Raw genomic sequence first — 15,475 nt, 5'->3', positions numbered from 1 at the left:
CTGCTGTCTCCTGCAGTGGGACAAGCCAGGCTGCTGTGACGCTGTCCTGGTCGAGCTCAGCCGTGACGGATGGTACCGGGCCTGGGGACCAAGAGGCATCGCTGCCTGCACAGCATCCTCTCTGCCACGAGCAGCAGGCGGGGAGAACACCCCCGGCAGGCCCGGCTGCTCCCATGGGACTGACCCCAGCTCCAGCGGCAGCCTGGGCGGTCAGCGAGGCTGTGACCCCACTGCAAGCAGCCGGGGTGAGAAAATGAGGCAAAACAAAAAAATCACGTTAAAAATACATCGGTTCCCAAAAGCCGAGGCATCATAGGATAGCTCAGGCTGGAAAGGTCTCTCACCCAACGTGGGGTGGGCTGCGGGGTAGGGGCGCCAACTGGAGCGGGCACAACCTCAGGGGGCTGCAGCTCTGCCCTGCAACTCAGGCAGAAATGTCATTTTCACCTTCTTTTCCCCCAAAAGCAGATACATGCCCCGACTCGGCACGCCGGGGCTGCACGACTTCTCATGGCATCCCCTCCTCGTGGGCTGCCGGACACGGGCAGCCCCTTCCCACGGCAGCGGCCGATCTCGCCTCCTCACCCCCAGCTGCCGAAGCGGCGGTGAGTTACGGCCGCTCCCCAGGGAGATGCTCGTATACGCCGATATACATCAGCCTCCTCGCAGGCGCACACAGATAAATGCCATTATCTCCAGCCCCACCTCATAAATACGCAGCTCCGCTATCTCCTCTGCAAGATTTAGGGGCACCCAACCCCTGGGGCCACACGGAACCCATACCCCAACAGCGCCGGGGGTGCAGCACGGCCCCCCCCTCGCCCCTCGCTCTCCCCCGGGGCCGGATTCTGCTAACGTTGCCGCCGGCCCCCGCACCGAGAAGGCGTCAGGCTGCAGAGTCTCGCCGGGAAAGCAGAACCCGGGATTAAATTAGCGCCTCTCTATTTGCACATATTTATAGCACTCAAACGTATATATTTTAGCTGGAAAGACGGGATGAGGCTCCCTTGAGAGCATCCCTGAAGTCACATTTACAAGGGACCTGTCTTCTCTTTATGATGCTCATTTGCATTTGATATATATAAAAAAAAGGAAAGCATTGATGAAATGCGGATATTTATCATATTTCTGGCTCTAAGCGATGGGCGATGGCACCGCGCTGAGCGGGCAGGGGAGGGGCTGGGGAGCACCAGCCAAGCGCCGCACCGGCCGCCGCGGTGCTGCTCTGTTCAGGATCACCAAGAGCGGCTCCCGGCAACAGCACCAGCTGGAAAAACCAAAAAAAAGTAGGAAAAATCAAAGAGCGTGTGTGTGTACAGAGGGTACAACCTCGCCCAGCCCTGAAGCCCAAACCGGGCTCGCTGCACCAGCCACCGCTGCCCCGCAGCTCGCCGTGCCATGGCCCCACCGCTGCCTCCCAGCATCCGCCTGCATTATTTTATATGATGCAATTACTTTGGCAATTAATCAATTAGCTGAGGAGCAACGTCCCTGTGGGGTGCAGTGCAGGATCCCCCCCCCCCAGCAGGTCCCCACCTGCCCCACAAAACCAGGCGAGCCAAGGGAGCGTGGGAGGATGCACCCGGGGAGGACGAAACGTGCCGGCGAGGCGAGATGCTGTGGGGGGACGAAGGTGCCTCATCCACAGTGGGACCCCCCCACGCTGGGACCCCCTGCTCTGTCACAGGCCCGCACCAGCACTTGCAGTGGGTGTCCCAGGGTGGGTGCAGAGCCTGGGGGGATGCTGAGGGTGGGGTGGGAGCCCTCAGCTCCCTGGGACACGGGTGCTGCATCAGAGTTAATGGCGGATGGGGAGCTGGGGGGACCCAAGAGGCCACCCCAAAATCCAGTTGCCAGGAGCGAGCAGAGGCTGGGAGGAGGTTTGGAGGCTTGGGGCATGTGCCGGCAGCCCCATGGAGGATGGTGGCCTTGGGGTGCCACGGTGTAGGACCACAGAGCAGGGACCCCCATGGAGCAGGACCACGGAGCAGGGACCCCCCCCAGAGCAGGACCATGGAGCAGGGACCCCCATGGAGCAGGACCACGGAGCAGGGACCTCCCTAGAGCAGGGACCCCCCCAGAGCAGGACCACGGAGCGGGGCTCAACCAGACACAGGCTCCACCGTGGCAGGGCTGGGACCCCCCCGGGGTGCTGACTCTCAGAGGTGGGGGACAACCCAGCTGCTCTGGCCGTAAGCTCAGCTTGGTGCACGCGGGGTCCCCCCCAGCAGGACCCCCCATCTTCTCCCCTCTCCTCTCGCCACCGTTTCGGCCTCCTGGTGCAGCCAGCAGTTCACCGCAGTGACCCCCCCCCACCGAAAACTGAGGTCTGGGGAGTCCCAGAGCCCCCCCAGCCACCTAACCTTTCATTAGCTGTTTCACTGAATAATTGATCAGGGCTGCGTGGGGCTCATTAGAGGTAGAGCTGCTTCAATAACCAAGTTTGCCTTACTCAGGGTAAAAGTTTAATTTTCCAGCGCCGCGAGCTGGGAGAGGTGCCAGCCCCACCGTCCCGCTCCTCGGCAGCTCCCGCGGGCACGGCGGAGGGCACGGCGGAGGGCACGGCATGCCGGTACACACCGGCAGCTCCCCCGCAGCTTTCCAGAGAGCCACGGGGGTGGCCGAGGATGTGGGTTGGATCCCGAAAGCGCCCGTCTGCGCCGGCCCTGTCGCCAAAGGGCTTCGCCCAGGTGGGCACCCACCGTCCTTGCCGGGGTGCGCGAGTCCCCCTGCCAGCACCACCCGGCACGGTGTGCCAGGGCAGCCGGGAAAGGTGGCAGCAGGGTCTGGGAAGTTATTCAAATCGCCAGGATGATCAACACTCCAATTAATAGATGAAAGGGAAAGGAAAAACACAGCAGGCAGGGCAAAACCACCAGGTGCTGGCTCCCAGCGAGGAGAGCAGGGGAATTCGGCACCATTCCCAACCCATCCCTACCCTCACCGGTTCCCGCCGCGCCGCTGCCGCCAGGTTTCCACTCCGGCAGGGTGCAACGCCAGCCCTGCCCGGCCTGCACAGCCCTGCCTGCACAGGGGCTCAGGGCTACGCCAAAACCTCCATCCCCAGTGACCACACGCCCCAGGGGAAGGGGCCACCCCGACCCCCCCGGGGCTGCACCCGCAGGATGCCAGGCTCTTGCTTCAAGGTTTGGCACCAGTTGGAGCAACTGGGGGCGAATCACCCCGCCTGCCCGGCCGAGGAGGGGACGGGGCTGATGCACCGAGCTTGCCAGCATCGGCCACGCCGGCTGCCGGCACTGCCATCAGGATGAAGGGAGGAATCCAGCCAATTCCCAGGAATACCCACACTGGCAGATGTGCGGGGTCTGCAGTGGGGGAAGACAGAAGGGGCGCGTCATCTTCTATGCTAATTGGCATGTTACCTGCCTTTTTAGCCTGTAATTAATGTCTACAGCTTGATTAGAGAGCCTCAGCTGGGGAAGGGTCTCCCTGGAGAAAAGCTGGGGGAGAGCAGGAGCCGTGTACTCCCCCAGCGCTAAGGGGACCGGGACAATTTGCTCCAGCACCCGAGAAGTGTCTCCAGCAGCACCATTAGCCCAGCTCAGCATGCCGCAGCAGTGGGATGTGCAAATCAGGGTGGTCCTGTGCAATGCAGCATGCTCCTGAGCAGTGCAAGATGATCCTACGAACACAGGATGGTCCTGTGGAACGTGGGACGATCCTGTGCAGTGCAGGATGCTCCTGTGCAACACGGGACGATCCTGTGCAACGCAGGACGCTCCTGCGTGATACGGGATGGTCCTGTGCAGTGCAGGATGCTCCTGTGCAACGTGGGAGGCTCCCGTGTGATGCAGGATACTCCCGTACAATGCAGGATGCTCCTGTGCGGTGCAGGACGCCCCAGGAGATGCAGAGGCTGCTGCAAAGGGATGCGGCTGCATTTCCTGGAGGGCTGCGGCTGCCCACGGGCACACTGGTCCCACGGCACCAGCCACCCCAAAATCTTCGCTCTGGGGCACGGCCCAAGCTTTGCGACAGGCAATGATCGGCCTACTCGTTATTTCTAATGCTCTAATTGAGCTGTCTGGCGAAGGGCAGCGCGGAGGTGCCAAAGGAGGCGGCCGGGGTGAGTCAGACCATCGGTGCCCGCTGCACCCCACGGGCACCCTGGCCGCAGCAGGTCCCCGGTCGCTCCAAGGACCCCCAACAGCTCCGGAGACCCCCGGGGCCACCCGAGGCAGCCTGGGATGGGGGAGTTATTCACCACTTTGGGAACTTTTTGGAGCAAAATCAGCCCCCGGGGAGCGGGCGACAGCCAGTCGGTCTCCACAGCAACGGGGATTAAATATAACTTGCAGCGAGCGTGCTCCCCCCGGAGCCATCCATTTCCAGGCCGCCCCAGCGCCCTCCCCACCCCCTCCCCTTTAATTTAAAAATTAGCCGACTAAGCGGAAAGGCCGAGCCGGAGCCTCCCCAACTCGCTGTGAGCCGCCAGGAACCGCTGTCACCGGCAGGGACGGGTGTATTTAACCATCGGTCCCCGGAGAGGGACGGCGGGAATCTGTTCATCCCACCATGGGAAGGGGATTAATCGCTGCCGATCCCGTGGCCGTCCCGTGGGACCTGGGGTGCACGTCCCCAGCCGGAGCATCGGCCGCGGGCATCTTGCCGGTGAGGAAGAGGATGGGGCACACCGGGCTGCTGCCACGAGCACCGGGAACGGTGACTGCTCCTTCCCCGCTCCCATGAACTGGCCACTCAACCACCGGGAGCAAAGCAAATCCCACCCCAGCCACAGCCAAACGCAGGACCCGAAATCGGGGAGAGCATCTCCGAGCGTGCCAGCGGGACCCAGGGACGATGCCAGACCTGCCGGGATGGTGCTCTGCCACCCGCTCCTCTCACAGGGAGCATTCAGAGGAGCCGGCAAGATTTCCACGCACAAAACACGGCCGAACCCAGCGGCAGCCTTCCAAACCAGAAATATTTAAATATATCTAAATTCCTCCTCCCAAGCACGTGGGAGTTTTATCGCTTCTTAAAATTTTAATGTCTCAGTCGCAGGCAAGGGGGAGTCTCGTTTCCCTGTCTTTTGCAGCTGACTTTAAGAATGGTTAATTATAAATAAGACTGTGTGACTATTTATATGCACAAGCACGCGGAGAAGGACAGGTTTAGGACACGCTTCCCACACGGCAGGAGCCAGCCTGGAGCGGGGCTGGGGATGCTCGTGCTCCGGCCGGCCATGGGGACGGGCTGTCCTCGGGCGAGAGCATCACTCTGGGAAGGTTTGGTCACTGGAGGGCGATGGTGACGGTCACCGGTGGGACTGGGGGTCCCTGGCCAGGCTGGCTGTGTCCTACAGACCATGAGGAGCAGGCAGATGGAGCGAGTGGTCCGCCGGCACCCGGAGCTCAGGCAGACAGGGGACAGGCAGGGATCTGCACCTTTGGGTGCAACGGGAAAGGGCTCTGGGGCGCAAGGGGCTAGGGTTTATTCGCCAGAGAGAGCCGGGGACGAGGGGGGACTGTGGTGTCATTCCCGGTCACCCTGGGTCAGCGGTTTGAGCCGCGCTCCCAGAGCATCACCGGGATCTGGCGCGGTCCTTCCCGCTCCCCAAAGACCTCCGCGCTCCCCAGCCTGGGTGCCGGTGGCCCTGGGGGATGGCGAAGGGCAGGTCCGGGGTGAGCGGGCACAGGCAGCGCGGGCAGGTAGCCGTTTCTGTGCCGCACACTGGTTTTGCCAGCGCAGGCGCCGATCCCCGTCTCCGGGAACAAAGGGACGGACGAAGACTTCCAGACTCCATCCCGGCCCCCACGCTCCCCCCCAGGATAAATATTCCTTCGGTGGGAGCGGTGAGAGTTGCTGCTTACGGAAACCTCGGTGTTTTTATCCCCATATAAGATCTATTTATATGCTTATTGAATTTTTCATAACCAAGTTGTGAACGATCGGCGTTCAGGGTCATCCTTTATACACGGTTATTGCCATAGAAACGGGAGTGAGATGAGCCGCCCCACATCCTCTCCCATCGAGGGATCCGGCAGCACCGGCAGAGGCTCTGCGAGCCGCCGCTCTCACCGGCAACGGGCTTCCCCATCCCGGTGCTCTGCCGGGAGGACGCCCTGGCACAGGTCACTGCCTGCCCGTCCCGGTGCCAGCCTAGAAGGTGGCACCTTCAAACACCCGGGGTTCACCTGATGCTCCTGCCACACTCTGCTCCGAGGTGAAGCCTTGGCTGAGTTACACACCGCAAGTGGGATTGGTTTAGCGGGGAGAATTCTTCAGTTTTTGTAGGACCTCCCAAAACAACCGCTGTGTGCACGCAGGGGTGCGCACCCTCCTCCCGGTGCACGGGCAAGCCCCTGGGGTGAAGCGCCCGCTGGCACCTCCATCAGCCGAGCCGCTCGCGCTCGTCCCCGTTCCCGGGGTCCTGCTCCCGCAGCCCCGCTCCTGGGGTTTGCCGCCTGCTCCCCAGTTTTGGTGGAGGAGAGCATCCTTCCCAGACCCCGCTCCCCGGGGTGCGGGGAGAGCGCAGGAGTGGCACCAACAGCCCCCGGCAGTGTCTGAACCCTCTGGTCGCCTCCAATTAGTGCTCCCCAGCTCAGCGAACCCCCTCCGAGGACCACCCCCCCCGTCAAGCCAGGCACCGGTAGGGGCCCGATCCTGCACCCGGCCGGAGGTGGCGCGGGCTCACCTGCGAGCAGGAAGGTGATGAGGCAGGTTTCCTTTGGCATGAAAAGCTTCAGCCGGGAGCCGCTGAAGACGTACTCCACCACGGCCTCGGAGCGGCCGGCACGCTGCAGGAAGGGCAGGAACTGCTTCGCCTTCTGGGTGTCCTGGGAGAGGGAGAAATGGAGGGAGGGGGGGTCAGGATGGGGGGTGCGGTGTGCCAGGGGCATCCACCGTCCCCCCTCGATGTGTGGGGACCCGCCAGCACCCTAAAGTCCCTGGGGGTGGGGGCAGCGGCCGCTCCTTGCCGCGGGCTCGGTGCTCGCATCGGCCTCGCCTGCCCCGTGCCAGCTGGGAAGGGATGCAGGATGCGGGCAAGGATCCGACCGCTCCCAGGTCGGGATGGACTGTGCACCCCACGCCTGCACCCACGGCCCCGGAGCGCAAGCTCCGACTGCTCCAGCGCAGGGACAGCTGCCCTGGGTGCAGGCAGGAGCAGGCAGGAGCAGGCAGGCCGGATCCTGCCCCATCCCTCCTCTCCATAACGGAGCAGCCCATGACTCCCCTTTCCCGGGAAACCCCCTCCGCGCGCCGCCCGCTCCCTTCCCAGCAGCAAGTCGCTGCGTATAAATTCAGGCATCAATTCAGGCACGTTCGTTAATGAAAACTTAATGAGCTGCCAAGTAGCTCAGGAGGCCGGGGCTGGTGAGGGGGGTGTCGGGGTCCCCCGGCGCAGGGCGGTGCGTGCCTCCCCGCGTGCCCAGCCAGCGGCACCGCCGCGAGCATCGCCGTCTCTGCAAGGGACCGGCGCAGCACCTACGAGCCGGCAGAACCAACGCTGAGCACCGGCCCGCTGCCGCCATCGGCCGAATGGGCCGAAACCCCTCTGCACGGTGCAGCCGGGGAACCGCAGACCCCAGCAGCCATCTCAGCCCACCGGTGCAGCAGCCGGCTTCGGCATCTCTGCATGCCGCCTGTCCCGGAGGCAAGAGGCTCTGTGTTGCTAGCTTGCAATTTATTTACCCAAGGAAGGAAGGCAAAAAAAAAAAAAAAAAAAAAAAAAAAAAAAGGCAGCTCCCAAAATAAAAGGCATCCAGGTGGCTTTTTATCTTGCTCCGGCCTTAATTTAGAAAAATGAGCTGCAGAGAGAAGGGAGCGTGCCACGGCCAGAACCAGGCACCTCTCGGTGCGACCTGGAGCCGGCTCTCCCGAGCAGGGATGGAGGCAGGAGCTGGTCCGTGGCCGGGGCCGGAGCAGGGCTTAATAACTTTTATTAAACGCAACCCGCCAGCGACGGAAAGGCAGCGGCGTGGGGAGGGAAGGGGCTCAGGCGGGGAAGGCAGGCGAGCGGAGGCGGCTGTAAATCTCTGGAGCAGAGGCTGGGAGCCAGGGCGGGAGGGGGAAGGCGCTGGCATCTGCTGGCAGAGGAGACGGAGCTGCTTCCAGAGCAGGCTGTAAGATGGCAGCGGCGGAAGAGGCAAATCTCCGTGCCCCTCCGGGAATGGGGGAGCAGCGGCACAAACACCGGGAGCTGAAGGAGCAGGAGGCACGAAGCCCTGCCTGCAGCTCTGCCCTGCCTGCAGCCCTGCCCGCAGCTCTGCCCACACCTCCGGCAGGTATCGGTTCGGTGCCGGCAGCACGAGCAGCTCGCAGAATGGCAAGAGCAAGGGAGCCGGTGTTTGTGCGCATCCCCATTTTAACCCGCTTCGGTGCAGCGAGGGGCTGCTCGCTTGCTCACGCGCGTGACCCGAAGCCGCCGGTCGCACGGAGCCGGCCCGTGCCGCGGTGGCCACAGGTGCTGCCGGTCTGCAACCTGGAGCCGCTCCATGCATCAAGCGGGCGCCGATCTCGGCGGTCCCCACGTGCCAGAACTGCCATCCTCCGGCTTCGGCACGGGAAAGGACACCGTCACCCGCCACGCCGGTGCCTCAGCATCTTTCTCCCGGCGCCCAGGGGATGCCGCAAGGCTCGGGGCGGCAGCGTGCCCACCCAGCGGCACGACTTCCAGCAGCACCTTCGTGCTGACGTCCCGGCTCCCTCTGCTGCAGGACCCCCCCATCCAGCCACGAAGGGGTCCCAGGCAAACTTGACCCCCCCCAAACCCCAGCCGGGACATGGCTGGCAGATGAAGACCCCCAAAATTCTGCTGCATCACTCCCTGCCACACTTGGTGCCGGATCGCTCGCCGCCACGTGCACAAAACACGCCCAGGGAGGTTTTTTTAGCAGATGTGCAGTCAAGAAGTTAATACAACACATGTAAGTGCAATCTGCACGCAAAGAAAAACCACATTACCCGACGTTAACCACTTAGGTCTAACATATGCAAATCTAAAATGGGAACCGCTAATGAAGGCTACTAATTAGTGGTAATCTCTATACAGTCACGATTTGATTAGCTGAAGGGAAAAAAAAAAAAAAAAAGAGCTGCAGGAATGAGCCCACCGTGGGGTGGGCTTCCCTGCTCCAGCCCAAAAGGGGGTGATCAGGGAACCCCCCAACTCCCCGGCTGCCCCGAGCGGGTGGTGGAGGCAGGGAGGAAGAGCTTGGTGCCGAAGATCGGCCCTGCGAGCCGGCTGCCATCAGCATTGAAAGGAGGCGGCGGCATTTGAACGTGCTGGAGAATGACCTTAAAAATCCACCGGGATTTGCACAACACAAAGCAGCTCTTCCGCAAGAGGGGCAGAGACGTGCCAGCACCCACCGGTACTGTGGAATAATAAGTGGAGAGCGGCGATTCCTGCACGGCAAGGCATGCCGGCAGGCCGGCACGGGGGGGACGGATTTCCACTCGGTCCCCGACATCCCTCTTAGGGCAGGTTTATTTGGGTATTTGGGCATTAAGGCAGAGGGGAGCCGTGCTGCTGGGAGGATGCTCTGGGTTGCTTCGTGCCTTTCTTGCTGCCTTGCCTGCCAAAGCGCCCTTGCTCCTGGGTGCGGGCAATGCCAAATCCACCACGCAGGTGGGCACACAGGTCTCCTGCTCACCGTGGGTGCCAGGAAAAGCTGGACGTGACGCAGGTGCTGGGGGTCTGACCTCTTGGACCCTCCCCGAAATGGGCACAGCCTCGCAGCCACCACCGGGACTGACCCAGACCCCACAGGGTGTTTGGTGGCCACCCCGTGGCGCATGGCAAGGGGACGGTGCCCGCCGAAACGGAGACCGCGGGAGCAGTGGGAGGTCAGGCTCAGACGCCGGTCTGCAGCGTTTAACACTGGGGATACAGGACCCCCAAGTGCATCCTTCACCCCCGCCGAGGCGTTTCCCCTCCTGCCGTCCTCCTCCGACCGGAGCAGCAGGACAAGCCGCAGCACCGACGCTCACCGTGTGCATCCCAGGTCTGCCGCCACGGAGTCGGTCTTGTCCCTGTCCCTGTCCCCGTGCAGACCTCGCAGAAGCTCCTGCATCTCTTCCCAGCAGCGGCGAGCCCCACGCTGCAGCCCCATCCCGAGCCCAGCCGGCTGGGTTCCCCCGGGCTGGCACATGCCCGGCATCGCCTGCCGAGGGGCCGGGGCCTGCGGTGCCGAGCAGCCGGCGGGATGGGGAAGGAGCGCGGCGAGCAGATGGTGATGGAGGGGATGGCTGTGCCGGCACTGGGAACAATTTCTGGGAGTGAATTTTGGGGAGTGCTCAGAGCGGCTCTGGCTCCCCGGCACGGGTCTGAGCCGCCGTGCCAGCCCGGCACACGCATGCGTGACCACACGGCCGGTGGCCTTAGGGACGGGTGGCTGCTGGTGCAGAGAGCTCGCAGCCGCCCAGGTAAGTCGGCGGTGCCGCTGCGTCCAGCTTTTGGCTTCGTGCTGAAGGACACGCACAGACGTCCTTCACCGCCGGGGCCGGCTCCCGCTCCTGCTCCAGCTTCTGCGGTGGGAGGAACGAGCCGAGCATCCCACGCTGCAGTCCCCAGCTCTGGGAGGGATCCAGCCGGTGCCTTGGGGACAGCCGGACACGGGCGCTGCGGATCGGAGGGGACGGAGACGAGGAGCTCCCGGACCTGCTTCCCCTGGATCTGCTCTCCAGGGCCGGCAACCCCACGCTCCTCTGGCTTGGCATGGGACAGCAAAGTCCCAACTCCCCCAGGAGCAGCCTCGATGGGCAAACAGCCCCCAACCCGCACCGATCCCACTGCAGGAGCCGGCCCGGCAGCCTCCGGAGGGGCCATGGCACCGGGAGCGTGGCAGGGCGCTGGCTCCACGGTGGGTGCATGCAGGAGCGGGTGCCAGGTCGGGATGCTCCCAGCTTGCCCGGTGTATCCCATCGAGGGGACGTCATCGGACGTGCCTGCACAGGGACACGGTGACAGAGGCTCTCGGATCTCCTGGATGTGGGGGAGCGCTCACCGGTGGCTGGGGGGCTTCACCGGATAAATTCAGACAGGGAAGAGAAGTGGGGGATCTCCACTGAGCTGGCGTCTCCCCTTCCCCATCCTGGCTGTGCCGAGCCTTGGCTCCCACCTTCTGCGTTGGCGGGATTCGTCCCCTGGCACTGAGCTGGCAGCTCAGGCTGCTCTCACTGTCCCTGGGGAGAAAGAGACACTTCCCACCCGCCCTACTTCATCCGACCACCTCGGGGGATGCAACGCCCCCAGGCACCCCTATCTCATGCCCTTTTGGGGCTCCCCCCTTCGCAACAGACTGGGGCATCCCATTGGGGTGCTGCTGGGTCTGCTCCCTGCCTGCACCTCCTGCCCAGGTGGTATCACCCCCGTTGCTATTATTTTAACGTTGCCAGTGTTTAATTAGCTGGGAATTGAAGGAAAATTATGCATTAATACAGCAAGGAAAAAAAAAATCATCCTAACTCCACTTTTATGTGAAGCTCTGCCAATTATGCAAAATTATTCAAGGACTTTTCACAAGGACAGGAGGCTTTCCGGCGGCCGGGCTGCCATGCGTTTGTCTGTGCTCTCGTGCCGGAGAGCACGCTAATGGGAGAAGCGAGCTAACGTGGATTTGTATTGCTGCTGCGCTTCCCTCTTTGCTTTTTCTCTATTTTTGGGGGGCGGATTTTTCTTGCCTGCAGCATCGCAGGTCTATGAGAAGGGAGGCTGCTTGCCTTTGCAGCTCCCAGCAGGCAGGGAATGCCTTCCTGTGGGCAGGGCGAGGGTGGGGATGGGACTGGGGAGAGCTTGGGGTGTTGGAGAGGAGCAGGATGCTCCTGGGACACCAGGGCAGCAGCCATCGGATGGCCTGAACCATGGGAAAGTGGCATTTCCCAGCAGGAGCCAGGGCGGGAGGACAGGAGGCTGTGCCGGAGCTGGGAAAAGCGGGCTGAATCCTGTGTTTGAGTTAATTCCCTGACTTCTGCATCCCGGTCGCCACGCCAGCTGGGATGCTTGGGAACGAGGAAGCAGGGTAAGGCAAAGCTGGGGACTGGCAGCTCGACTGGGTGGGGACAGAGATGACGACTCAGGGACAAGGACACAGTGACCACGTGCCATGCCGGTGGACAGCACAGGTTGACATCCATGGGCAGGGGATGCGCCAAAGCCACCCCATGGGATGCACCAGCACGGGTCAGGGTCGGGGACCGAGGTGTGGGTGGCATCGAGGGTCCTGTGTCCGCCCTGTCACTGCAATCTGAAAGGCGAAACAGCCCCAAAGCCCGTGTTATCCCAACGCCGTTTCCCCACGGAGTGCCACAGCAAGGGGAGATGCCACGCCAGGGAAGGCTGACGGGCACAGCCAGACAAAATCGCAGGAGCATCGGGTGCGGAAGATCCCAGGGACAGGGACATCTCCAGCGGCCCAGGGACCCAGGGCAATGCCACACAAGCCACCCCATTGCCGGTGCCCCCTTCCCAAAGTGACATGGAGCTCACCAGCAATGCCGCTCGCTCTCTGCCAGGCAAACCGGCGCCACAGCTGGCAGCGTGCAGGGGAACTGAGCCCTCCACCTCGGATGCTGCCCGGCTGCGGAGCAGGAGAGCCGCCATTCCTCCTCCTGCCGTTCCTCATGCCCAGCCCCAGCCGAAACAGCTGCATGGGTCCTGTGCAATGGCACAGCACCGGTCCTGGACACCTCGCCGCAGCACCCGGGGCCGACGGTGCCTTGACAGGCACCCGCATTCCGGGGCGCCGGGGCTGAGCGCTGCTGTTCCACGCATTGCACCAAGCGGGTTTGGCAGCGGCACGGGGGCTGCGGGGCCGTGGCTGGGAGGGGACGGGTGGACACCGTGCCACGCCACGCACAGCCACCTCTGCCCGGTGGCTCACTGCCCCTGCATCGCCGGCAAGTCCTGCTCTTGGGGTCACCAGCACCCCAATTTCTCCAGCCCTGCCTGGCTCGTGCCTCCCGTCTCGGCGCAGCACCGGAGGGACTCCAGTTTGGTGCCGGGGAGCCAGGACCGATGGCTGGGAGAAAGAGCAGAGCCCAGGGAATCATGACGCACACCCTCCCGCCGTGCCGAATGCCGTGGGACTCAGGGAATGGGTGCTTGCCGATCTTGGCGCGTGCCCGGGCAGCGGGAGGAGCACGCTGACGCTAATTCACATGGAATTATTTTGGCAGTGGTAAAGCACCCGCTGTCAGCTCGGCGCACGTCCGCATTCATCACGCCGCACAACTGCTGACATGCGGCTAACTAAGGCCGGGATCAATTTACAGAAAACTATTAAAGATTAAAAAAGATTAACAAATCTTCATAAAAGCCGTGATGTATTAGCCTAATTTTGTTTGCGGGGGCCCTCCCTCTCCCATCCGGCTCCAACCCTTTTGCTTGCTGCCCTGATTGAGTTACGGGGGCTCCTAACGATCCTGGCGGCAGCACAGCCCCAGCGCGAGGACCCTGCCGGGAGTGGGGCTGGGGGGGCTCGGCGCAGGGACGTCCCTGCATCCCACCACCGCTGGCTCGTCTCACTCTTTGCAGACAATTGAACCAGCATGTGTTTTTTAAAAGCCCAAAAGGCAGCTGAGCCCCAGGGAGCCGGCAGCTTTGCCGCAGGGGTGTCCCCAGGAGTGGGTGCCGGCACGGGCAGGGACCCCACGAGGACGAGAAATCTCCATCTCATACAAGCAGCGGACACCGTAGCGGACACCACTGCAGACCCCAGCAATTAAAAGCAGGGCAGGAGGCTTGTGCGGGCAGGAATTGGGGTGCCCAGGACAGAGCTCTGTCCCCGCAAGGACGTGAAGGACCTTCTCGAGAGCTGGGGCATCAAACCCAGGACGGAGGCACAGACACAGCCCCTCTCTGCCGGTTTATGAACCTATCCGGCACGGCTGCGTGAGCCCTGCATGGCGAAACTCTGTGGCACCATGGGGTCCCCTTCATCGCCGATGCTCGGGATGATGCCAGGACAAGGCACGTGGTGAGACCTCCCCGCTGCCCCCCCCAGAGAAGAGAAACCCCCAGGAGAAATCTCATTTCACCCCTTTGGGGTGCGTCACGGGTGGCAGACAGCTTCTGCAGGGGCACTTGGGGGACCACCAGCCCCAGAGGAGGAGGAGGAGGACTGGCTGACAGACTCCCTCGTGCCATCCCCAGCCAGGTGTCCCGGCTGCTCCGGCAGAGCCGGCGGGCAGCGGCCATGCCTGCAGAATTCCCACACATCCCGTCTGCAATGAGCGGAACCACGGGCCGTGCGGGAGCGCCGGCACCCAGCCCCTCTCCGGCTCTGCTCCACACACCCCATCCCGGCAAACAACCTCGCACGTGGCATAGCCGGCGCAGCCGCAACCCGCGCCGCAAGGTCCTTACCCCAGAGATGTCGGCCACTCGGTGAATCGGCACCTCCTTCTTGCTGTGCAGCCCTTTGCCGTTCTTGATAGCCCTGCAAAAGAGACGTGGCACGAGCCGTCAGCGCCCGCTGCGGCGGCTGGAAGGGCCGGTGTTGCCCCCCACGCCCACCCAGGGAGAGACCGGCCGGCTCGTTAGCCTGCTAATCCCAATTACCGGCCTTCGGCGGCTCACCTGAGCTCAGCACATACCTGATCAGAGGGACCACTTGTCCCCGTTACCAAATAAAATTGCTTTGTTCCCCGCACAAAGGGAGGGATCAACAGGAAGGCGAGTGCCCCGGCAAGATGCAAAATTTAATACCTGTTTCTTTCAGCGCTTAATCACATGAAGCATTTTAAATGCAAAATACGTGGCAAAGGCTCCAATTCTCATGGAAATAAGTTCCTTCCAGGTTAAAATAATATAGAGACGATAAGGAGCCTGAGCGAAGCAATACCACACATGGAAGGCAATTCGTGGCTGAAAAATGAGTGGGTGCCCCAGACCTGATGCGGACCCGGTTCTGCAGCACGGTGCCAAACCAGCTCGGATGCCGGCTGCCGTGCCGGCTGTACCTGGGGAGGAGGGTGCAGCACCGGCATGGGAGCAACCTCTGGACGTGGCTGTGGAGGGGATTAGTGACACCGCTCCGGCAGAGCCCTGGGACCGCGGCGCTGCCGGTCCTCAATCCCCGGCACCCGCAGCCAAGCGGCACGGGGTGAATCGGGGTGCACGCTGCCCCGGCATCGGGCTTCTCGCCTCGGTGGCTGGACAGCAAGGGCAGCCGCACCAGCAACCCGTCGGCAGATTTATTTGGTTTTCATGCAGTTCACGGCCGGGCTGGCTTACTGCCGGGTGCGGGAGGGAGCGGAGGCAGCACTACCCTCAGCCAAGCTGCCTGCTCGGCAAAGGCCGGCAACGGTGGGTGAAAGGGCACCACACATTCATTAGAGCTCCTTCCCCTGACAGGTTTGTCCTTTTCCAGCTTCCAAAGGCCAAGCTTATTTTCCAGGTGTTACCGGCGCAGAGCAGAAGCGAGCGGGGAGCTGCTGCCCGCTGCCGCCCTGCCTGTGCCGTGCCGAGGGTGACCGTGCTTGGCACAGCCGGGGCGAGCTCTCAAGG

At 62.9% G+C, this 15,475-nt stretch overlaps 1 protein-coding gene across 1 annotated transcript in view; it reads right to left on the bottom strand.

Annotated features, from left to right (window-relative positions):
* The window catches only part of SND1 (staphylococcal nuclease and tudor domain containing 1), a 127,842-nt gene that overhangs the window by 34,949 nt on the left and 77,418 nt on the right, over positions 1-15,475 (bottom strand). Inside the window, exons 14-15 of the mRNA XM_049813984.1 lie at positions 14,333-14,405; positions 6,659-6,800 (exon numbers count right to left, since the gene is read on the bottom strand). Coding sequence (XP_049669941.1) covers positions 6,659-6,800; positions 14,333-14,405 — 215 coding nt within the window. The remainder of the gene's footprint in view (positions 1-6,658; positions 6,801-14,332; positions 14,406-15,475) is intronic.

The sequence above is a fragment of the Accipiter gentilis genome, chromosome 11 (genome assembly GCF_929443795.1).
Source record: "Accipiter gentilis chromosome 11, bAccGen1.1, whole genome shotgun sequence".
Taxonomy (NCBI): Eukaryota; Metazoa; Chordata; class Aves; order Accipitriformes; family Accipitridae; genus Astur; species Astur gentilis.
Note: the sequence above shows the minus strand (reverse complement) of the source record. Positions and strands in the feature narration are given on the sequence as shown.